Source organism: Vipera berus, assembly GCF_964194415.1.
Source record: "Vipera berus genome assembly, chromosome: 1".
Lineage (NCBI taxonomy): Eukaryota > Metazoa > Chordata > Lepidosauria > Squamata > Viperidae > Vipera > Vipera berus.
In genome coordinates, this window is record NC_138202.1 from 27,274,263 (window position 1) to 27,297,523 (window position 23,261).

Genomic DNA, 23,261 nt, shown 5'->3' on the forward strand with positions numbered 1-23,261 from the left:
TGGAGCCTTCTTGGGCAGTTTTTAATTGGGTTTTTTCAACTGAAGTTTGTGCTTAAAAATGACTGGAATAGTTTTTAAAAAGACAGGTTTTTAAAAAACTTTGTTTTTGGGTCTGGGAATCCTTGTGGTTGATAGATACAGCATAGATATTCTGGAACCTCTGATGAAGAGGCAAAGTTCTAGTGTTAGAAAAAATGGCTCACTAAATTTTTCTCAAATTCTTGCAGAACCTTACATCCAGTCTTGAAAATCTGAAGAAGCCACAGGGAGAAAGACCCTTGAGCACCTGATGGTCAGTGATGGGACCAACAGCTCCAAACTCTCCCCTTTTTTATCAATGGTTTTCTGTATACAAAGGTGATGATAAGCATTAGTTGGTTTTGAAAGATCCCCATTCTGATCACAACAAAGGAAAGGGGTGGAGGAGAGTTTACTAATCTTGACCTTCTTTTCTCCTCCAGGCCCCTCATGTAGGGTTAACAGAAAAAACAGCTTGCAGACTAGAAAAGACTATGATGAAGGACACAAGTCTATATTTGAGTCTGCACTTAATTATTTGAACCAATGTTTTAAAAAGCACCGTGGGTTTAAAACAGAGCCCAGAGTGAGATAACTTCAGATATTTAGCCAAAGGGCAGAGATCCATTATTAAACTATCCATCGACTATCTATCCATTTGCAAAGTCTTAGACAGAGTTGAATGATGATTATAATCTATTCGGTATTTGCTGTAGTTGCAAATAGACAAATGAAAGGATTAAGTTAAAAGAAGACTGCAAATATTTTCAGAAATACCAGAGTTTTAGACAGCCAGGCTGGCATTTTTGGCAAACATTTTCTTAAAGAGGAAGAGGACTGTGTTCACATAACACATACAAGAAGCATGTGAGTTGTCTTTGCATAACACATTAGCCTAAAACATGCATGGTTAGCTTAAGTGTATTTGTGTGATCCCAGGCAAGATTGAGACGATGACCCCACTGCTGCCGGGTTGCCTTTCCTAACAACCCAGTACAATTTCAAAAACTCATCAAACTTCAAGTTAGGAAAGAAAGTCTGGCCTTCCTCAGTGATCTTTTTAGCTGGCTGATTCAATGTAGCATCACGATCTTGGATGTCTGTTTTTTGGGTTTTTTTAACCCATTCCTATGGAGTGACAAAGAGGAATAAAATTAAGGACCATGTTCTTCTCACTCCCATGTCTGTGGAAGTGTCTTCCTCTCCCATCATACAATGTCCCAAATTCAGGATCAAACATGTCTATCTTAGTTTCCACTATTCCCTTATATCCCCTCCATCTGCTATTCCTTCTTTGGTGGGAGGGAAGGAGAAAAATCACTATTGTTAAAAAGAAAGAAAGAAAAAGAAAAGCCACAGGCACTAATTAGTGTACAAAGTGTGTAACATTTGCTTCATTGTGATAGCCTTGCCAGATTGATTTGGGTTGTTTTTTTTAAAACAGCTGCCACATTGCAGCTTTGATCACAATCCTTTGCAATTTGGGACAGCCCTATGTTCAAAGGACTCTTATTTCTTCAGTCTCCTTCATTTCCTCGGCCCACTTGTCACTTCTCCCCTGGGAAGCCACTTTCTCCGGCATTGCATCGGCAACTGGCTATAAAAATGGCATAGCCTTAGTGTGTAGTCCTAGAGAGCTTCAAGTATTACCAAAGGAGGCCTCTGGCACCCCTCAGCCTCCTTTCAATGGCAACTGGGAATGGGAGCATACAATGTTCCTATTATACAATTCTACATTAAGTTATAACTAATTACTTAACCACTAAGACAAACTGCAACTTACATGTTTGATTAAAATAAGCATATGCTGTATGTCCTTCCTTCCTTTTTTTTCTTCCCTCTCTCTTTCTTTTCTTTCCTGCCTTCTCCCTCCCTCCCTCCTTCCCTTCCTTCCTTCCTTCCTTCCTTCCTCCCTCCCTCCCTTTCCTTCCTCCCTCCCTCCCTTCCTCACAAATGTGTTATATGTATATATGTCTTCTGCGACATCAATTCTATTTCAATCTAATGACTCTAGGCGGAACAAGCATTTGGTGGTGACATCCCCTGTTTGGAAGTGCTTTGTCTGACATTGATTTTAATGTCATTTTTGTCAGCAAGTTCATTCCCCAGAACTATAGAATTACCCAGAATTTTACATACATTTTATCTGCCACAGCTAGTTGGTCTTATTTATCTGCTCCAATTCAATTCAATCTTTATTACAGACATGGACCAGCACAGTTACCTGCTCTTTGAAGAGTATTGTGTTGGTTTTACTTTTGTTATTATATTTTAATCATCATACTGCATTTTATTATTTCTTGTGTATACATACATGCTTGGAAAAATGCAGCCTGGGATCCTATATCACATTATCAGACTAAACATATCATGGGAGGAACTTCCACTGTTCATTGGCAAGAGGGAACAAGCAACATTTTACTCTTTAGGTGACATATGATTATAGCCACAATTCTGTTTTATATAAATATATGTATGTGGGTGGCCATATAAAATGATAATAAATAAATAAATAAGATGTTTTTATGGTTCATGATAATGTAATGGGAGCTTCTGACGGGAGGCTGGAGTTATGAATACCAGTTGTTACTGAATACAATAGTATTAATAAGGAAAAATAAAAATGTAATAATCAGGGGGAATCTATTTGAACTATTCTTGTGGGTTTCTGTAAAACACATGCTTCTCCACTGTGGAACAAGAAGCTGGATTAGGATCACACAATCTGAGTGTTGGCAGGAGACACTACTAGACCTTAATCCCATCCCTGCTTAGCACTGAAATCCAAATTAAAACATCCCTGAAAGATGGCTATCTAGCCTCCATGTGAATATATTCAGTGAAGAAGATCCACCACTTTCTGAATGCTTGGTTCCACTGCAAAGTCCTCTGTAGTAACAACAACAACAACAAAAAATCAGGTTGTCTTGATGTCACTCCTTGTGACTTTGATGGACAAAGACATGCAGATAAGGAAATGATCTGTCATTGCTTTCTCCCCAAGTGTATTTTTAACCCTCGCCCCCCCTCCTGGCTGACCTCCCATCCCAATACTAACCCTAGTTGACCTTGCTTATCTTTCTACCACTTACTAATAGTTCAAAAGCTGCAACTTCCTTCTCTTCCATTTGTGGCTCCCAGTCTGCTCCCTATCAAATGAACAAATGATCCAATAGATATTAGATGCTTGGACTTCCATAAAATCAGAGATGATAAAGACTTTTGACAATCAGACTTGGTTCTGCCCTAGCCTTCTATTTCTTCCTTATCAGATAACAAAGGATTGTTAACTATTGTGCTGAATGTTGTGGCATTGATCTGAATTAATCATCACACTCCTCAACGGCATAATGGCATGTAAAATTCTGAGGACAATTTTTTTAAAACCCTAAAAACTCTAAAAGGATATTTTAGAAATCCTTTCAGTGAGTGATGAATAAAAAGAAATATATAGATAGCAGAGATTCAGAGTAAATAAAGCAATACATGTGGGGAAAATGTATATAGATGAATGAAAGGCAGAAAGAAGAAAGGCAGAAAGAATGAATAAAAGAGGAAAGAAAGAAAGAAAGAAAGAAAGAAAGAAAGAAAAAAGAAAGAAAGAAAGAAAGAAAGAGAAAAAATTTCATACAGAAATAGATGAGACTAACTAGGAATTGGGGTTCTGATCCTCACTAACCCTTCTTTGAAAGGACGAATTTGTGTTTCTGAAATATCTGAGGTGCAACCCCACCATGCAAAGAGAAAAGTCCATCAAGGAAGGAAACACGGGGCGGCCAAACTGCTCTTTGAAGCAGGCGGATGGATGCGCGCGATCCTGAGGAGAGCTACTCCTCGGACCGCCTCTGGCCCGGCTGGTTTGAAAGGCGGCGAAGACGGAGGGGGCGAGGAAATGCAGAACAGCCGAGAGAGAAAGACACACACACAGAGAGAGAGAGAGAGAGAGAGAGAGAGAGAGAGAGAGAGAGAGAGAGAAGAGAGAGAGAGACAGAGAGAGAGAGGGAGGGAGGGAGGGAGGGAGAGGGGAGGAGCCGGGGAGGGAATAGGGGGATTGGAAGAAGGACGCCGAGGGCTAGAGAGCCAGGCGGCGACGGCGGTGGTGGAGGCGAAGCGGGAACAGCAGGGACGAAGACGGCGCAGGGTGCGGGCGGGGCAGCGGGGATGCGGCTGCCAGCAGGCTGCAGGCGCCGCACGGTTCCAGAGCGGCTGGGCTTCCCGCCCGCCGCGCGCAGCTGAGGGTGGGAAGCCGGAGGTTCGGTGCCGCTGCAGTGCCCTCCGTGCAGGATTCTGCACGGCGCTGAGCAGGGCTCGGGCATGAAGGCGAGTCCGGAGCCAGGGAAGCAGCAGCAGCCGGAGCAGCAGCAGGGCCAGGTGGCTGCGGCTGCAGCGGGGAAAGAGCCCGATCCGCGCTGGGCACGGGACGGCGCCAGGAGTGAGTCGACGGAGGCGGAGCGGCTGCGCACCCGGGAGCGGCTGGAGGCCACGCTCGCCGGGCTGGCCGAATTGGAATTCCTGCGCCAGCGCCAGGAGCTGCGCGTCAAGCGGCTACTGGCCGCCGCACCCTCCGCTTCCCTGGCCGGGAGCTGCTCCGGGGAAACGACGAGAGCCGTAGCGGGAGCCGGGATCGCGCCGCGCAGCTTAGAAGAGAAATTCCTGGAGGAGAACATCCTGCTTCTGCGGAGGCAGCTGGTGAGCCGAGCCGAGCCGAGCCGAGCCGGCGAGCCAAGGCGGTGGGCGCGATGCAGGGGCGCAGCCAGACCAAACCGGGGAGAGGGGAGGCTGTGGAGGCTCCTGGACCTCATCAGCTGCGGAAGGACGGGGCGGGAACCCGGCTTTGGGTTTTATTTTACCCCAATTCCATACCGCTTGAAACAATGTGGGAAGCGTGTCTCTGAGCGTGTACAAAGCGTCTATGTAGACGCATGTGCCTCTGCGCAGAAAGGAATTAAGTTACCGTGGCTACATGAAATTCGGCCGCTACTTCTTCAGGGTATTTCCCATTTCTCGTTGCGGGAAAAGGTTTCTGTTTAGCCTTAGTTGCTCCAGGCTGCTTACCGTGCAGATGAGAAACAGGGTCGGTGGGAAGAAGAGGGTTTGAAAAATGAGGGTCATTGCGTGGGTGGAGGCGGAGGTTTTCAGATCTGCCAGGACCCTCCTAAGGTAAAGATAATCCAAGCTGTTAACAGGATCTTCCTCTCTGCCCTTCATATCGAGCAGTTTGAGTTTTGGGGCTTGGTGGAGACAAGAGGGCTGCTGGAAAGTGCAGCCTTTTCTGTTGTATCCTATGATGAAGACCCGTAGAGGCACCGGCTTCCTCATCCCCCCTTCCCCTGAAGAAGAACCTTAGCAAAAACGAGGGTGCCAGGGTGTCAGATGGAAGGAATGGCGAGGCAGATGCCAACTCATTTGTGAAATGGATGCCTTTGCTAATGCACGGAGGTGCTGAAAGCACCTTGAAGGTCCCCTTAGACTCAAGGCCTGTGACAGACAGACTGGAGGGAGGGAGGGTCTCCAGTGGAGCATTAAGAGGTCAGAGAGGGACCCCTGAAGCCCCCACCCTTGGAAATACGGAAGCCGCCTCCTGTATATGTTGGTGGGAGCCCAGAAGAGAAAAGCCAGGAACTTTTAAGCAGTATATTGAAAGGTTGTTTCTCTGTTCCTAAAACATCACAGTTCCAAGACTTGGATGTTTAGAGTATTAAGAAGAACCAAATTCTGTGTGGGTACCTTTCCATTACTTTAATGATGGTCTCTTCTGAGCAGGGTAGCTGGCCTCCTCCTTCCAGCCTTCTGCATCAGTGCCTGCCCTTGGCCCATCCTCTTTTTGCTAACAATAGCTGCTATACCTGTAGTATATGGCGATTAATTACTGCAGCTCCAAATGAGGGGCTTTTTGTCATCCCACTGCACTGAATGGGACCAGCGGGAATAACCTCCTTGCCCTTTAGGCTTTGGTGCTGCAGCTAGCTCAGTTTTTCCATTCGTTTACATATATGGGTGTGTGCATGTGTAAAGGCTTAGGAGGAGCCTCACAGGAGTCTGGTTGGGCATCAAGTTGCATATTAGATTGGCTGCTGAAGGGAATCAATTCACCTCCTGCAGATGCTGTTAATGTTGTTGATGTTGGCAGTCGACAAAAGCTGGTGCTGGACTGGGAAGAAAGCATTTATCTTATTGAGTTCCTGTCAGTGCTGCGGGAGCATATGTGGGATGCTTGCATTAATATTGTAGTGCAGCAGGAGGGAAGGACTTAAACGAATCCAGCCATCAGCTGAGTTCCATTGTTACTCTGCAAAATGAGTGCAAATGTACTTGACTTAAGCTACTGGAGATGCTGTCCCTCCCCAGGAAACACCTTTGCTGCAAAAATCCTATAGAAATGAATAGGTGAGGCACTGAAAGTCAATAAAGAGTGCTCATTGCAGCACACTTAACACAGAGGCTGCAAAGAGCTCCAAGGTGGGGGGGGGAATCAAAACTGAATGCTTCTTTGCTCAACTGGAATCTCATCCTAGTTCCTAGGGTGGAACAGTAGGAAAAGACAAGGCTGAGCTGGAAGGTGGGGTTAAACATGTCATCAGTTGGAGTCATTGTGGTGTCATAAGAGACCCAAGTCCAGCTCCCTATGAATTCCATTGACCCATAATCCATAATCAAAAAGAAGGATTGTTAGAACTACAGTCTTGGGGCTGTTGCTTAAGCAGCCAATAAAAAGTGGTTGTGCCTGTGGTTTCTGGGCCACAAAGATCTGAGTTCCCTGGCAAGGTGAGGCGAGGTTTCTGTGCCAGCAAAACCCATGTCTGGAGAGTCAGTGAGGCAAAAACCAGAAAATAGAGGAAATATTGCAGATGATACAAAGCTGACTTTGAACCTGATATTAAGGGTTGAGAGGATATGTGAAATTTAACACTTCCAAGAAACTTCAAGGAAATGGGGGAAAAGACAGAATGTAGTAGAAAACTTGTTACAAGCCCCCAAAATGTGTAATTCAGTGTTTATTATTCACCCTGATTTTTTTGGCAATTATTATTTCTCTCCCTGGAAAAAGCCAGTGGCAATTCTTTTGAGTTTTGTTATCAAGAAGATTCTGGATGTGTCCATGATGTCACCACAGGAATCAAGCTCAATGTGAAGGAAATTTTATCCCCCTCCAGCGCAGTTGCCAACAGACACCATCATTTGCATATCAGTCCTTTTAGTGATAAGAAGGACCTCATTTTGCGCTTTAGGATTTTGGTGGATTGGGTGCCAGTCAACTGCAATAGCTTTCCCTTCCCATACAAAAGTCACATTTGAAATATCCCAACAGATCTGTTCCTGGGGCATTTGGGACTTGGAAATATTCCATCTTTTCTTACAACCTTTACCAACTGGCATCCAACGAATGGAATTAGAATTCGGAAACTAGATGAGGCTAGGACAAAAATGATGTTTAATTTGTGTGTCAAAGAGAGTAGGCATGAATGTGATTCAGCTTATGTTTTACTGTCTGAGCCAGAAGCAAGCATACAAAAAGGTTATTTGCATGTTAATCATTCTAGCCATTCTCACCTATTAATATCCTCAGGAAAGAGATCAAAACAGGGAAGTAATTTGTTACAGTAAGAGGGTATTGGCTTGGAAATGGAAAGATAATTCTTCCCCCCCTTTCTTTCTTGGAGACCAATAGCTGTGGGATTTGCATACGTAAAGCTGGGCCATAGCTGATTCAATATTTCACTAAGTCATAGACTATGATTTCTAAATGACAGTATCAGTGGCAAACATGATGCTTAATTAAAAGTAAGTAGAAGTAAATCCAGCTATAATACAAGTTGTATCTTTGTTTTAAGGAATGCAAAAGCTTTTTTCATTCCATGGTCCATATTTAGCCTCTAGATAACATGTTGAAGACCTATTCCAGAGACTGAATGTGGGATTTGATTTAATAGCAATGCAATTAATATTAAATAATGAAAAAATGATTAAAGTTAATTAGTGCGCATTGATGACTGTCAATTTTCATCTGCAATATTATAAACTCTTATGGAGTCTCTGCTTCAAGGACAGTGTGGCAAACTGGAAAATGTCCAGAGGAAGTAACCAAAGAAGGTGAGGGGCCTAGCCACCAAGTAGCATAAGGACTTTTTTCAGGAGCTGAGTATATTAAGCCAAGAAATCTGATTATTTGAAGAGCTGTTAGTGTACCAATGAAACAAAACTATTACACAGAAGATAGGAACCTAATTACTGCTTCCAAGTAAAATAACATCTAAAAACTTCATAATAGCTTTAGTTGTTTAGCAGAGGAACAGATTTGCTCAGAAAAATAGCAAATTCCCTTTCCACAAATTTTCATGCAAAGTTTGAGTAGTCATCTATCAAGAATGCAATCATAGCAAAAGATTTTTGGAAAATCTCCCTACTATGCAACCTAATTTGCTGCCAACCCCTGCTTTACTGAATTAACTGTAACTGAGTTCTGTCAAGATGCAATTCAGAGTGCTGGTTCTGACCCAGAGGTTCCTACATAGTCTGACCCAAAGTACCTTAAAGCAGAGGTCCTCAACCTTTTGGGTACCAGGGACCAGTTCCATGGACACAGGTTTTTCTGCGGACCAGAGAGTGTGTGGTTTTGTGTGCTGCCTGCATCTCGTGGATGGGACTTTGCTTGTGCGGACCGGTTGCTGGCATGCCACAGTCCGGTACTGGTCCACGGACCAGGGGTTGGGGACCCCTGCCTTAAAGAACATTTATTTCAATTAGTGCTGTGGCCTGACTGAGAACATGTCTGGAGAAGCTGCTTGTGGTCCTCCAGTTTTGTGAAGTGAAGGGGGCTAAGCCATAAAATTCCATTTTCCAATCATGGCATCCACACACTCTGAAAAACCTTATTCTGGAAGATAGGTTCCCCCCCCCCCGCAAACTTGGTGATGTTTATCAGAAAGTAATGAAGAATGAACTCTTCCCAAAAAAGTGACTGAAAGCAGATTTAATTAATTAATTAGTTTGTTGGTATTGTGTATTATTTAGTTTAGTTTTATTTCGGTTTTTCTGATTTTGTAGTGGTTTTATGGTATTCATCGTGTGTAAGCTTTGTACTGTAAATAGCAATTCAATAGTACACACATTCAATAAATAAATAAATATATATATAGCTTACTAAACCATAAACCATAGTTTACAAATCACAGTGGCTGAATTCAGACATTATTTTGCTAAATGTGATTAGTTTGAGCAAGGTTAGGGTTATAGATGCTACTGATCTATAAAGGTGTGTAAAATAGCTTCAGTTCTTAATGAGACTGCATCAGAATAACAGAGTTGGAAGGGACCTTGGAGGACTTCTAGTTCAAGCAGGAGACCCTATACCAGGGGTAGGCAACCTCGGCTCTTTTATGACTCATGGACTTCAACTCCCAGAATTCCTGAGCCAGCTAAGCTGGCTCAGGAATTCTGGGAGTTGAAGTCCATGAGTCATAAAAGAGCCGAGGTTGCCTACCCCTGCCCTATACCATTCCAAACAAATGGTTGTCCAGACACTTCTGAAGGCAAGCCATTAATTGTTCTGTCAGGAAATTTCTCTATTTCTAGGTTAGTTCTCTCCTTGATTAGTTTCCACCCATTACTGCTTGTTCTGCCTTCAGGTGCTTTGGAGAACAGGTTGACCCCTTTTTCTTTATGGCAGACCCTCAACTATTGGAACACTGTATCATATCACTCCTAGTCCTTCTTTCACTAGATTAGACATACCCAATTCCTGCAACTGTTTTTCATATGTTTTAGCCTCCAGTCTCCTAATCATCTTTGTTGCCCTTCTCTGTACTCTTTATAAAGTTTCAGTCTACGTAATGGAAAGATCAGTCCTTATCATCAGGGCAAACATCCCAAATCAGAGATACAGGAGTCCTTGGCTTCATCTTGTCCCCAACAATGACAGTTGCAGTTTGTCCCATCTTAAGGTGTCTTTTTTAACGTCATTCCATGTCTTAATTGCCGTCCTTGCCCTTCAGAGACGGCTAGTTTGCCATGTAGTTTGCTATTGCATCTTCACTGGAAGTCCTTTCTCAGACAGTAATGTGTATTTCTTTTTGCTTTAATATTTTATTACCTTTGGGTGCTAAGCCATTCAGAGTCTTTATAGAGTTGGGCAGCCTCTAAATTCAATAAATAAATATATAAAATAAGCAAGTAACTACTCCCAGCATTCCCAATTTTTTAACGGAAGCTGAAGCAAATGTTGTCATTCATTAAGATTTGATCCCAGCCTCGAATTCAATTTGGATGGTGCAGAAGAAAGGAAAGAAAAAGAGGTGCATCAAGACACTTGCACAGATATCAAGGCCAACAGATTCACAGATGGCATCACTTGAGATTACTTTTTTTTCTAGACTACTAAATTCTCAAGAGCTATCAGATTACAATTCCTATAATTCCTAGTCAGCTAGATTATGAGAGTTATATTCCAACATATTTGAGGACATAAGATGGGGGAAAGTAATCTGATTTTGTTTAATTAGCATATTTCTATTCTGATTTTCTTCCATCAGGAAACTGGAAACATCATATATGGTGATTCTAGATTATTTCCAGTCCCAAGACTGATCAAAGCTGATATTGCTTAGCTTTAGCAAAATATCCGCTTCAAGCAGTGTTTTGAAATGAACTAGTGGTAAAGTTCTCCTTCAAGTAAGTCAACTCTGCCCAGACAAGTTTACAGTTCAGCTTCTTGAGACAAATAGTGGATGTTGGAAATGAGGGACAGTTGAGCATAAATGGAATTAGCCATCCTTGCCATTAAGAGACAAAGGACAAATCATGAGGTCTAACTTATTTGCCAAAAATAGTATTGAATTGCTTTAACACTAAGAGTGAAATATGTCAGTTTAGGGATTTTATATGGCATTAAGTAGTTTACAGTCATCCCAGATACAGACATTAAACCTGAAGCAAATTTTGGGAAGTATATGGGAAAGAGCTTGGTTGAAGAGGTAGGGTAAAGAGATGCTCTCTGGGATAAAGATAATAGACTGAAGCTGAATAGTGAGCAGGCCAAGAGGCTCCCTAGCCTAGGTGGGACCTCCCTAGTTTCTTGGGTTGTAAAAAAGATGGTGGAAGAAGGGTATTTTCAGATGTGCAGGCTCCTATTAATGTAGCTCCTCAATACAGTAGAATTGGCTTAGATGGCTGTGTTTCCTGTTTGGTCCAGCTGCTGATGCTGACATCCTTGTAAACCAGGGTAACTAACTCCACTGATGAAAAATAGTTATGTGGCGATAGACTATGACTGCATTCTTGAAGACTTTTAAGGCTTTAAATTCCAGCAACACCATGGAAGTTCACCATCTATCAACTTGCTGCATATTTGGGGATATACATTTCAAAGACTGTACCACAAGAATTTTTGGATGTACATCGAAGCTGTTTTAAGTATACCCCAAAATAGATGTGAAATGTAGATTGCACAGCTATGTTGATGCCAGGGTTGGCTTCAGTTGTCACTGAGTGCAGACTCCAGCAAGATTTAATTTGTCTCCAAAGTGTGTGGGCTGGGATGCCAGCCATTCTGTGAAGCTGCCATCAATTATATAAAGCAATTATATTTTCCAGAAGGGAGAGAAACTTGTGAACAACCAGTAACCCTGATGTTCTTCAGGACTGCTTCTTATATGTCTCTGCCACAGTTGCTGCTAAAGTTCAGTGGTTCAGTTTGTTGCCCAAATTTATTTATTTATTTAACAATGTTATGTATTGTTTCACTCATACACTTTGACAGTTTACAATACAGTACTGTCTACAGTTTACAATATAGTCTACAATACAATAAAGCAAAAATATGAGAGCCCATCCATATTAAAACCACAAAATATAGCAGTCATTTATCACATGTGCAATTAGAAGTATGGTCTAAATTGCCTTGTGACGTATCATCATGGAGGATGCAAGGCATAAGTAGAGGCGGAGAATTATTATGGAGAAGAGAATTATTATGGAGAAGGATTATCTTCATTACCACATTTGCTGAGCTGATGATGGAATGGGGTCTTATATCTCTCTATGCGCAAATACATAAGCCAGGCAGATGCCCACTGGAGCCAAGCCATAAAGGGCTTTATAAGTAAAAAAAACCCAGCATCTTGAATTGGACTCTTAAGATCTGTTGGTAGCCAATAAAGCAACCAGAGAATCAGAAAATAAGTATTATATCAAAATGATTGAGTCCAAAGAGGTGGAAATGAAAAGGTGAAATCTGTCAAGCTTAAGTTTTGGGGACCCAAGAGACATTTGCAGTGGAGCAAAAAAGACAAGGACACCTAAGTCCAGTCCGGGTTCATTGTAGCAGGGATAAATAATATTGTACTATAAATCTAGTGAAACAGCAATAGAGCAGAATCAAGCAAAGTTCAGAAGGCCAAATGAGCAAACTAACGGAGGGCCCTGGGCCCTTCAAGGAGAGATTGAACAAAGGATTGTAAAAACAAATTGGAGCTGGATTTCCTTTTGACCAAGGGTTTTATATAGAGCACTTCAAGCTGAACAGTGTTCCTGAACTCTTAAAGAAGAATCATCTCTTCTGTGAAATTCTTGGCCTGTCCTTCTTAAAGCCTTATATTCTGCAACATCCTTTACATTGTTCCATCATTCAGCCTCACTGCTGTTTTGGGACACGTGAGAGTTGTATATTTTCAGCACCAGTGCTTGTGTTGCAAGTTGTAAAGTGGGGGAAGAAATTGGTTGTACCATGTCCCCTGGCTGGCTCAGACAGAGACGCCTGCCCACATCCCCATGCTCCTTTTCTGATAAGGATCTATCTGTCTATCTTTAGAGTTTGGAATAAGGAGCCTTTCAGTCTTACCCAACAACTATTGATGGGCTGGGAGAGTCACATTGGACCTAGGGATGGGGTTGCCTGGGGGCAGGAAATAATGTCTCTCCCAGCAATCCTAGATTAGACTTTTCCCTGTGTAATTCCGGATTGCAGTAGAAGAGATTAAAACTCAGTTGCAGTAGCAGCTACCCAACCTCCAGCTCTGCAATCTTCCATGTTGTGTTCATTAAACAATAGACATCCGTTTTTAGAACATCCGTTTTAATTTAAAACTGCTGTCAAATTTGACATTTTTAAAAGATGTATTGCATACTGATGAGCAAATCTTGCTCAAGATACACTGAAACAGCCCCATTTTGGGATGCTTTTGAAATGATGAAAAAGTGAGATAAAAGTTTTATTAGTAGATATCATTTGGTATTGAGGGGGATGTTGATTAATCTCAGAAAGGTGAGCTGGGATACTCATGGTTAGTACTTGAATGACACCCCACATCCTTGCTAGGATTATAGGCTAAGCCAGAAAGTCAGTGACAGTGAACACCCCAGAAAAAAACAGTGCCAATCCATTTCTACACAGCCTCTGAGAAAACAACATACAAACTTAGTTGAACTTGACTAGAAGAAGGAATTGGGCATGACTAGTTTAATGAAGAGAAGGTTGAGGGGTGACATGATAGCAGTGTTCCAATATCTGAGGGCCTGTCACAAAGAAGAGGGAGTCAAGCTATTCTCCAAAGCACCTGAAGGCAGGACAAGAAGCAATGGATGGAAACTAATCAAGGAGAGAAGCAACCTAGAACTAAGGAGAAACTTCCTGACAGAACAATTAACCAGTGGAACAGCCTGCCTCCAGAAGCTGTGACTGCTCCAACATTGGAAGTTTTTAAGAAAAGACTGAAATGGTATAGGGCACAGGTGTCAAACTTGCTGTGTCATGTGATGTGTCATGACATATCGTGACTTTTTTTGCATTGCTGGAACTGAGGTGGGCGTGGCCTCCATATCATGCAATCGACCCATGAGCTGGCAGTTTGACACCTCTTGTATAGGGTTTCCTGCCTGAACAGGGGGTTGGACTAGAAGACCTCCAAGGTCCCTTCTAACATCATCATCATCAATCATCACCATCATCATCATCATCATTATTGCTTTAATTGTTCTTTACTCTGCTTTTGTGATCAGTAATGTTCATCTACTGAGTATTTTGATATACAGAATTGCAACTGGACTGGCACTGATAGGGCCAAGCTTATGACACGCGTGTCCTCTATCCATGTCAGTTTGTCAGAACTGGATCTGGAGCTGTTGGGGGTAATAGAGGTTTACAGTATTTGTGACTTTCTGTTGTTGCTTTTGAGAATGTTAAGATATGCTATGCATACACAATAATTTTTACCTTCTTACTGTATTAACTCATTTTCTGGATTCTCACAATAAACCGAATCATAAATTAATCAAATAGGTTGAGGGGTCCCCAACCTGTGGGCCATGGCCCAGTAGTGGGCCGTGGGCTGCAGGAAAGGCTGGCCAGTACACGCACGTATGTGCCCCCCCACTTGTGCTAGCGCTGCGGCTGTGTGGTGCAAAAATATGCTACTGCTGCACCTTGGGGCACAAAAATGGGACACTGCTCCTCGGGGTTCAAAAACGGGCTGATGCTGTGCTGTGGGGTATGAAAATGGGACACTGCTGTGCTTTGGGGGGCAAAAACGGACTGCCACCGTGCTGTGGGGTGCAAAAATGGGATGCACTGCGCAAAAATGGGCCTTGGGGTGCAGAAACATCACTGTGCACAAGAACGCAAGCGCTAGCCCTGCCCCATTTGCATCACACACATGCTTGTGGCCCTGTGCTTCCCCCTCCCTTTCCCTCTGTTCTGCCAACCAAGAAAGGTTGGTGACCTCTGTCCTAAGCTACGAAAAACTGAATCCATGGTAATGTTATCTCAGCATAGCATGTTGTATGAATGAGTTTGCAATTTAACTGTCTTGATGTACATTTTGGTTACACAGGATAGTCAAAAGTCAAGAGGGTACTGATCAAAGATTTTCCCTTAAATGTCTCATGAGGCACATAAAAAAGAGTAGAGCTTTGAATGCATAGTCTGGCCACCATCTGGATTTCTCTCTCTCTCTTTCTCTCTCTCTCACACACTCCTTGCAGACACTTCTGGGGGCATTTAACTAATCAGGAAAAAGTAGCCGGAAAATAGATTTGAACTGAAGTGGGGAATTAGATGGGAGAGTGTACTGCTAGAATTGCCCTTTACATAGTGATCAGGCACACATTTTGCATACATATGCATATATATCATTGGCACTGCTATAACAGGGTTATCCTTAGAGTATGAATAGACACCAAAGATGTTTGCCTTGTCTCTGTAACTGCCCTTACTTACCCTGCCAAAAGGGTGAGAGGAGAGAGAGATCGCAGAAAACTTTGTGAATGGGGTTTGGGTAACACAGGGAAATACCTCCTCTCTCCTTCTGGCAAATGGAGAAAAAAATTATACTGATTGAATGGAGGAAGAAGGCCTATGTTCAATGAGGACTTCTTTCATTAGGAAAAGGTTTTTTATTTTATTTATTAATTAGATTTTTATCCCTCCTTTATTACTTTATATGTAACTCAAGGCGGTGAATGTACCTATTAATCATTCCTCCTCCTGTTTTCTTAACAACAACCCTGTTAAGTGGGTGGGCTGAGAGAGCTTTTCTGCCTTAGATGAGACTTGAACTCATGGTCTCCTGGTTTCTAGGCCAGCACCATAACCACTACACCAAACTGGTTCTCTTTTCCCCTCCCACTGCATGCCAATGGATGAACATACCATATTGGATTGCGTACCAAAGACATCTCCTATTCTCTGCTTCCAAGCTTTCTCACAGACCAAGAGTGGCTTTGGAGAAAAAGTGAAAAATACGTGGATTTCTCACCCCACCCCCCAAGTTGGTCAAAAATTGTTCCATAAACCTGTATGTTGTAACACGACAATGAGAGTCTGCAAAACCCTTGAGCACCTGCCCCTTAAGTGACACTTCAAAAGGGCTTCCACATTCACAAGTGGCGTCCAAATGGCCTTGGACTATTAAGTGATTCGGGTTGCCCGAAGCTGCCCTTGAATGACAGCATGCTGAGAATCAGAAGGGTTGACACATTTAGCCTGCCAGATGGAACCGTATAAGGTGGTGAATTCCACATTTTTCTTTTTTCTGAGAACTGTATTTTTTCAGAGAAATGAAATGCTAGAAGATGCCGAGTATATACATAAGATAAGAGCTTTGTGCAACAGTGTTATTGAGGGATAGGTATAATTATGAGGTTCAGCAGGAAAACTGATTGCTTTGACCTGAAGTTAATGAGCTTATTCTAAACTCATTTCATAACACCATGCATGAAGAATATCTTTTACTTAAACAGTTCTTATTGCTTCAAGCAACCAATCCTTTACTCTAACTCGGGATGAAGAAGGGGATTACTACTTGGGTTTCAGGTGCATTGATCTAATTCTAATCACAACGACATCACTTAACAAGTATATACAATCATAATTTGCCATTCAAGGAGCATGGGCTAATATCTAGCCTCAACTATTTAACCAAGATACCTGTCTTGGGTTGTTTATTTTGCAGAAGAGCAGAGCTGGGAATTCTGCCAGTTGTAACCCAGCACATCTGGAGGGCGCCAGACTTGGGAAAGCTGTATTATAAGAGTAAGCCTGTAATTCTATGCAAGTTCAGGAAAAGGTCAGCAAGGGTTCAGGGTTTAACTACCTTGAATGAAACTTAATTTCTTGCCTCATTTTTAAAGGCTGTCCTTTCCATTACAAAAGTGCATCCTTCTGTGAACTTATAATAAACTTTTGCAATTATAACCTTGCTTACGTTTAAAGCCTTAGCCCATGGGCTAAAAATGAAGCATCAGTGTTATTGCATAAATATTGTGTGCATTAACCTTCCCTCCATAATTAAAATGGTTTCCATTCATCAAGAGCTTGGTTGTACAAGACAGAGTTAACTTGGTCACCCACATGAGTCCAGTGCCATAACTAGGGGAAGTTATCAAGCTTCCAAAGCTGGAATGTTGTTGTTGTTGTTAGTTGTGAAGTCGTGTCCGACCCATCACAACCCCATGGACAATGTTCTTCCAGGCCTTTCTGTCCTCTACCATCTTCTGGAGTCCATTTAAGCTCACGCCTACTGCTTCAGTGACTCCATCCAGCCACTTCATTCTCTGTCGTCCCCTTCTTCTATTGCCCTCAACCGTTCCCAGCATTAGGCTCTTCTCCAGTGAGTCCTTCCTTCTCATTAGATGGCCAAAGTATTTGAGTTTCAGCTTCAGGATCTGGCCTTCTAAAGAGCAGTCAGGGTTGATCTCCTCTAGGAATGACCGGTTTGATCGTCTTGCAGTCTAAGGGACTTGCAGGAGTCTTCTCCAGCACCATAGTTCAAAGGCCTCAATTCTTTGGCGCTCAGCCTTTCTTATGGTCCAGCTTTCACAGCCATACAAAGCTGGAACATCACTGTGCAAAGATTTTCAGTCACAGTGATTCTGCGGGCAGGAGGGGTCTAGAAAAGAGCATCGGAAAATGACCTAATTCTTGACTGGGTTCACATGAAGCATGTTTAAAAGTCAGCTTGTTTGCTTGCTTGCTTATTTGCTTGCTTATTCATTGAGTGAATGAATTTATATAGCCAGATAGGATAAATGATTGAGCACAAATTTAGGGAATTTGTGAACTTCAGAAAGTACCAGAATCAACCCATTTTTGGAGTGGGGCTGCTTGGAGGCAGAATGTTAATTTTGGGAGTGTATGTCAATGAGTACAGGTAATCCTCGACTTACGATTACAGTTGAGCCCAAACTCTCTCTTGCTAAGTGAGACAGTTGTTAAGTGAGTTTTGCCCCATTTTGCAACCTTTCTTGCCACAGTTGTTAAGTGAATCACTGCAGTTGTTAATTTAATAACACAGTTGTTAAGTGAATCAGACTTCCTCATTGACTTTGCTTGTCAGAAAGTCGCAGAAGTTGAACACATGACCCCAAGGCACTACAACTGTCATAAATAGTCACAGATCCATAAACACAATTGCCATTGGTTATCAGAAATACAATCCTGGTAACAATTGGAGAAGATACTTCCATTTTACTTATTAGAAGGGTAATCTCTCTTTCTTAATAACAAAAGGAGTCTTGGATTTGTAAATGGAAACCAAAAGTATGTTGTACATAATAGATCTATGCTGTTTTTCTGTATGGTACCCTTGCACACTCAACTTCTTTCTTATTTGCGGTTTATGCATGCAATACCAAAATAGTATAGAGCAGGGGTGTCAAACTCAATTTCATTGAGGGCCGCATCAGCATTGCGGTTGCCCTCAAGGGGCCGGGTGGGTGTGGCCAGGGTGGGCGTGGCCTACTGGGTGGGCGTGGCTAGAGTGCGTATGGCGTACTGGGTGGGCGTGGCCAGCTCTACATCGTTCACATCAAGGGTGCCTATGGGGGCCTGGGCAGGACTGGGACAGATCTGAGGGTCTCTGGCAGGAGGAGGGTCTCTGGGCCAGGGGCAAGGCAGAGGGGGCCGTTCTCTCACTGTTTCCAGGATGGCTTCGCGGGCCGCATGAAACCACTTCGCGGGCCGGATCCGGCCCCCGGGCCTTGTGTTTGACATGTCTGGTATAGAGGGAAAACATTTTGCCTTTGGGACAGGAAGTAAAAAAGCCAAACTAGAAACTACTAGAAACAATATTTGTTCAACAGAATCTAATAACAATGGACTGGTTTATGTTGTTGCTATATATGTATTCTTCCTGAACCTATCATATACTGAAATCAGTTTTCACTCTGGCTATTATTTCAGAACTGCTTAAGAAGAAGAGATGCTGGCTTATTAAACCAGTTGCAAGAACTGGACAAACAGATCAGTGATTTGAGGCTAGATGTTGAAAAGACAACAGATGAACACCTTGACGTGGATAGCCGTCCCAGTTCGGGTAAGCATGTTATGTAGCTAAGCTAAACTATGATAATCAACAGACTTTAGGTCTTGTAAAAGGGGGCACGCGGCATTCTGCCCAGGCATCTAGGACATTCCTAAGTACGGTCCACAGAACTCCAGTATTAAATAAAAACTTCAGATGCCTTTCATCTTGCATGGAAAAGGCAACGGCCAAGGAATTATATCCCGCAGAGAACAGTTATGCTGTAAGGAACAAGCTGAGGAAGCTGCAGCCAAATTCTGCTTGATCAGATGACATGAATTATAGCTACGGTGTCTTAATTTAGGTCCAGTTATAGTTGAAAGTGCAGTTATTTATACAGAAACTGAAAGATGTCTATACTGTTTCAAATGAAGCCTCCCTTTACTTCTACTGGCCTTTATATCTGACAGCTATTGCTTCTAAAGTCTTATATTTCAGGATGTCTGCCAAAGAAAAAGCCACTGGTAGCCACTATTCAGATGTAGCATTTGACATTTATTTACTAAAAGAAACAGGAGATTACTAGGTGCATTGTTTCATTAAGAGGTAGATGTAGTCTCAGATTTATCAAATTGCTACATTCTCTCTAGTCCATCTCATTTTTTAAAACTTTATTTGGAATGAGGCTTTAGGTTCAGGAGGAATATGCTAGATTATTCCCCTATTCCTTCCTCATGCTACTAACCGCAAGCTGCTTTAATGGATTCTCTTTTTTATTTAATAGGGTTTTATGAGCTGAGTGATGGGGCTTCTGGATCTCTCTCCAACTCATCAAACTCTGTTTTCAGTGAATGTTTATCCAGTTGTCACTCCAGTACTTGCTTCTGCAGCTCTTTGGATGCATCTTTGAGTGGCTCTGATGGACGGCCCAAGTCTGCAGGTATAGCAAGAATTCCTAATACCCAGGCATGTTTAAGGTTACTTTCCTTTGTGGCATATGCCAGGGTGCTCGTGCAATCCACCAAGTTAGCCACTGGGGCTATTCTGGGTCCTGATCAGCCTTTTTCCTTGTTTGTTCCTGGTCAATAGATCTGGGATAGAAGGCAAAGATAGCATTATTATATATGAGTTTCCACTGAGAGGATGGCTGTTGGATAAATAGCACTGGATCTAATGATCCAACAGATCAGTTACTATGTTCATACAACACACTAAACTAACAACATTTTGATCTATTGTATGAAGCCAGACACTGTAGTTTATGAACCATGGTTTAAGACAATATTTACTGTGGGCCAATCATGGTTTACTCAATAAATGATGATTAAACAAAATATGGGTCAGCCCTGATTCCATATTCTCATTTCCCCCCAAGTGTAGCCACAGGTTGGTAGCTGAAGGATACAGAGAACTAGGACATGTCTTCAGACCCACCTTTATATCTTTTCTTTTTTAAGTGAATTACAGCAATTCGGTAGGAACTGAATATTATAAGAATAATATGCACATAAAATTAAAGCTCATTTGCATTGTATTTTTATTTGCATTCTGTCTCAAATCTGTGGGTTAAGGGGGTCATATCTCAGCTTGGAACTCTTTATAAATAAGTTGAGATAGGAATTGCCAGTCCAGATTTTATAGAAAACGGTATCCTTAACTATTGCAGACATGTATCATGATTAATCCAGATGATGATAATAGCAATAGTGCAAGTTATTACTTCCACTTTCAACTCCAAATGCTATTCCTTACTTATTTCATCCCCACTTCATTGAATTTCAGATTTCATCAGCTGGCTGGAGCAAAACAAAGGAATCCAACAAAACGACCAAGCAGGGGTGGCCTCTACATCAATGCCACAGCCAGATACTTTTGACATTGTTGCAGATGTACACCCAAAATACCAGTGCGATCTGGTGTCTAAAAATGGAAATGATGTATACCGTTATCCCAGCCCTTTACATGCTGTTGCAGTGCAGAGCCCCATGTTTCTTCTGCCGGTGACCAGTTGCCCCTCAAGAGAAGAAGTAGAAAGAACCAGTGACAATGCTGTGGACGTTGAACCGGAACTCAGTTCAGAAAAAACAGTGGATTCTTGTCTTTCACATCTTTCTCATTCTCCATCCTGTCCTCTGCCCAACAGAAAAATGGATGGATATATTTTAAGCCTTGTGCAAAAAAAGGCACCTTCAGTTAGAACCAATAAACCAAGAACGAATTTGAACGCAGACCTGGCCAAGGGGATTTTGAGACATGGAAGCTTGTGTCTTCGGCAGATGGCTAGTGCTGTGCCTAGCAACACCACTAACATTAAGAATCTCAATCAGCCACTTTCACATTCCAGTGGAACCACTCTCACCCTAGATAGCAGTGCCTTTTCTCCCATAAAGCAGAATTCAAGGGAAGTAGAGCATATGGAGTTAAAAAAGATTCCTGCACCTGCTGTTTTCCAGCCAAATGCTAATAATGATCAAAGCAAGGCCCCAGTGAAGAATGTCAAAACTCAAGAAGTGATGCGATCCCCTGTGACTTTGAGTGATGCTCCCAAGGAAAGTGGTCAACTCTTTTTGATATGTCCTAAAGAAAGCCCAGGACAGCACGTAACACCCTTGAAAGAAAAGAAAGCTGTCCAGCTTCCCAAAAGGCTATCATTTAAGAATAGTGGGATGCAGTCATCTTGCTCTGTTTTGTCAGGTCAGGAGAGCAGACCCTTGGTGGAATTTAAGAGTGAGGGGTCATCATCTCAGAGTCTGGAGGAGGGATTGCTGGTGAATGCCCAGTTCATACCTGCTCAGCCACAAACAGTCAGACTTCACAAAGGCACCAGGAGTGTCAAAATTCTCAAAGGTTCTATGGTGAAACACAAATCTCATCTTGTTACAGTGCTGGAAAATGGGCCTCAGACTGGGCGTGAGAGGGCCAAACCTGTGGGCAAAAAGTGTCACTTCCTGGATGAATTGGATACAAACAAGAAGCCAAGAAAGACCACTTTGAGAGGGAAGAAAGGTCTCCATCTGCAGCCAGATGCCAACCATCTGAGTCGGCAGCCAGGCGTACTCAAGTCTGTGCTGAGGCCCCATGGACATAGCAGAGAACCAGTAGTTGCCAAGCCCAAGCACAAGAGAGCTGATTATCGGCACTGGAAACTCTCTGCAGAGGTATCTTATGAAGATGCCCTTAGGCGGGCCAGGAGGAACAGGAGAGAAGCTGGAGGAGTCTATTCACAGGTTCCGCATCCTTATATTAGCCCCTATGCCTACGTTGCTAGTGACTCAGAATATTCAGCTGAATGTGAATCCCTCTTCCACTCCACTGTAGTGGACACCAGCGAGGATGAAAGGAGCAACTATACCACCAACTGTTTTGGGGACAGTGAGTCCAGCTTGAGTGGAGTGGAGTTTGTTGGTGAAAGTACAACAACCAGTGACTCGGAGGAAAGCGGGGGCCTCCTCTGGTCCCAGTTTGTTCAGACACTTCCCATTCAGGCAGTGGCTGCTGCTTCGGAGCTCCATGAAAATGCAGCCAAAGCCTTTGTTAAGATTAAAGCATCCCATAACCTTAAGAAGAAAATCCTTCGTTTTCGGTCTGGCTCTCTCAAACTGATGACTACTGTCTAAATACATATAAAAAACAAATGATAGCAGCAATGATAATATCTTTGCCTATTGGTGAGACGCATATATGTAAGGGAAGTGAGTGTCAGGATTCTGGCGGGTCTTGGGGACATTTTTTTCAGGACTTGGGAGCTGTGCAGCTACGCTGACTCCAAGAGGGCCCTGTCATCAGAACTGCCTGCCTTAACATCTCGAAGAGCAGGGCAAGCAACTTTTCTGTGACAGAGTACACATGTTTGTGTATGTCTACTTTTTGGGCTGAGAACTATAGAGGGATCAAGCAAGTGAGGGAGAACATGCCCTGCGAGGTGATAGTGTTGTGCCTTGCCAAGGTTTCCACATCTTTTCCAGCTTCAGAGGTTGGATAACCACTCTAAAGTTATACAAGGTGAAGGAATGACAACATTTTGGGGACAGGGCTAAACATGGGAAGCTTGTTTGGGGGAGAATTTAAGAGTTTGGGGGGAATTTTAAGAGGTAAAATCTTGCAGAGATTTAAGTCATCTATTTTAGACCTTGAAACCTCCAAAAATGGAAAGCTGACCTTAAAAATCCTCCAAACAATACCATAGAAGGAAATTTTCTGTTCAGTTCATTTTAGGGGAATCTGGGGGCAACATATAGACTGTTGGGGCACTCCAGATGAGTCAGCCTCTGATTTAAACTTTGAAAGAAACCCTTATAATAACATAATGTTGGGCAAATTTTATCTCCCTCTGATGCACCATTTTTATCACGACAAGGGCTTGCTTTGGAGAAGGAAAGACTCACCTCTTTTTAAGTTTTCAGACTTCCCATTCTCACTTGCCTTAAGTAATCAGGCAAGTGGCTACCTACAAGACTTGGTGTAAGCAGAGAACAGAAAGAAGAATCTATGGCAGCCTTTTCTAACCTGATA

The 23,261-nt window shown here is 42.7% G+C and overlaps 1 protein-coding gene across 1 annotated transcript; it reads left to right on the top strand.

Annotated features, from left to right (window-relative positions):
• The first annotated feature begins 4,115 nt into the window (after positions 1–4,115).
• Positions 4,116–23,145, top strand: DACT1 (dishevelled binding antagonist of beta catenin 1). Its single transcript, XM_081319134.1, has 4 exons — positions 4,116–4,707; positions 18,689–18,821; positions 19,534–19,689; positions 20,532–23,145. Exons 1-4 carry the CDS (start codon positions 4,333–4,335, stop codon positions 22,364–22,366), a joined length of 2,499 nt encoding a protein of 832 aa, XP_081175260.1. The 5' UTR covers positions 4,116–4,332; the 3' UTR covers positions 22,367–23,145.
• The last annotated feature ends 116 nt before the right edge of the window (positions 23,146–23,261 follow it).

Excerpts from the sequence above, each read along its gene's own strand:
- DACT1 (XM_081319134.1), top strand. The coding sequence starts at position 4,333 with ATGAAGGCGAGTCCGGAGCCAGGGAAGCAGCAGCAGCCGGAGCAGCAG. Across the intron at positions 18,822-19,533 it reads GGATAGCCGTCCCAGTTCGG|GGTTTTATGAGCTGAGTGAT; the intron begins GTAAGCATGTTA and ends TTTATTTAATAG. Across the intron at positions 19,690-20,531 it reads TGGACGGCCCAAGTCTGCAG|ATTTCATCAGCTGGCTGGAG; the intron begins GTATAGCAAGAA and ends ATTGAATTTCAG.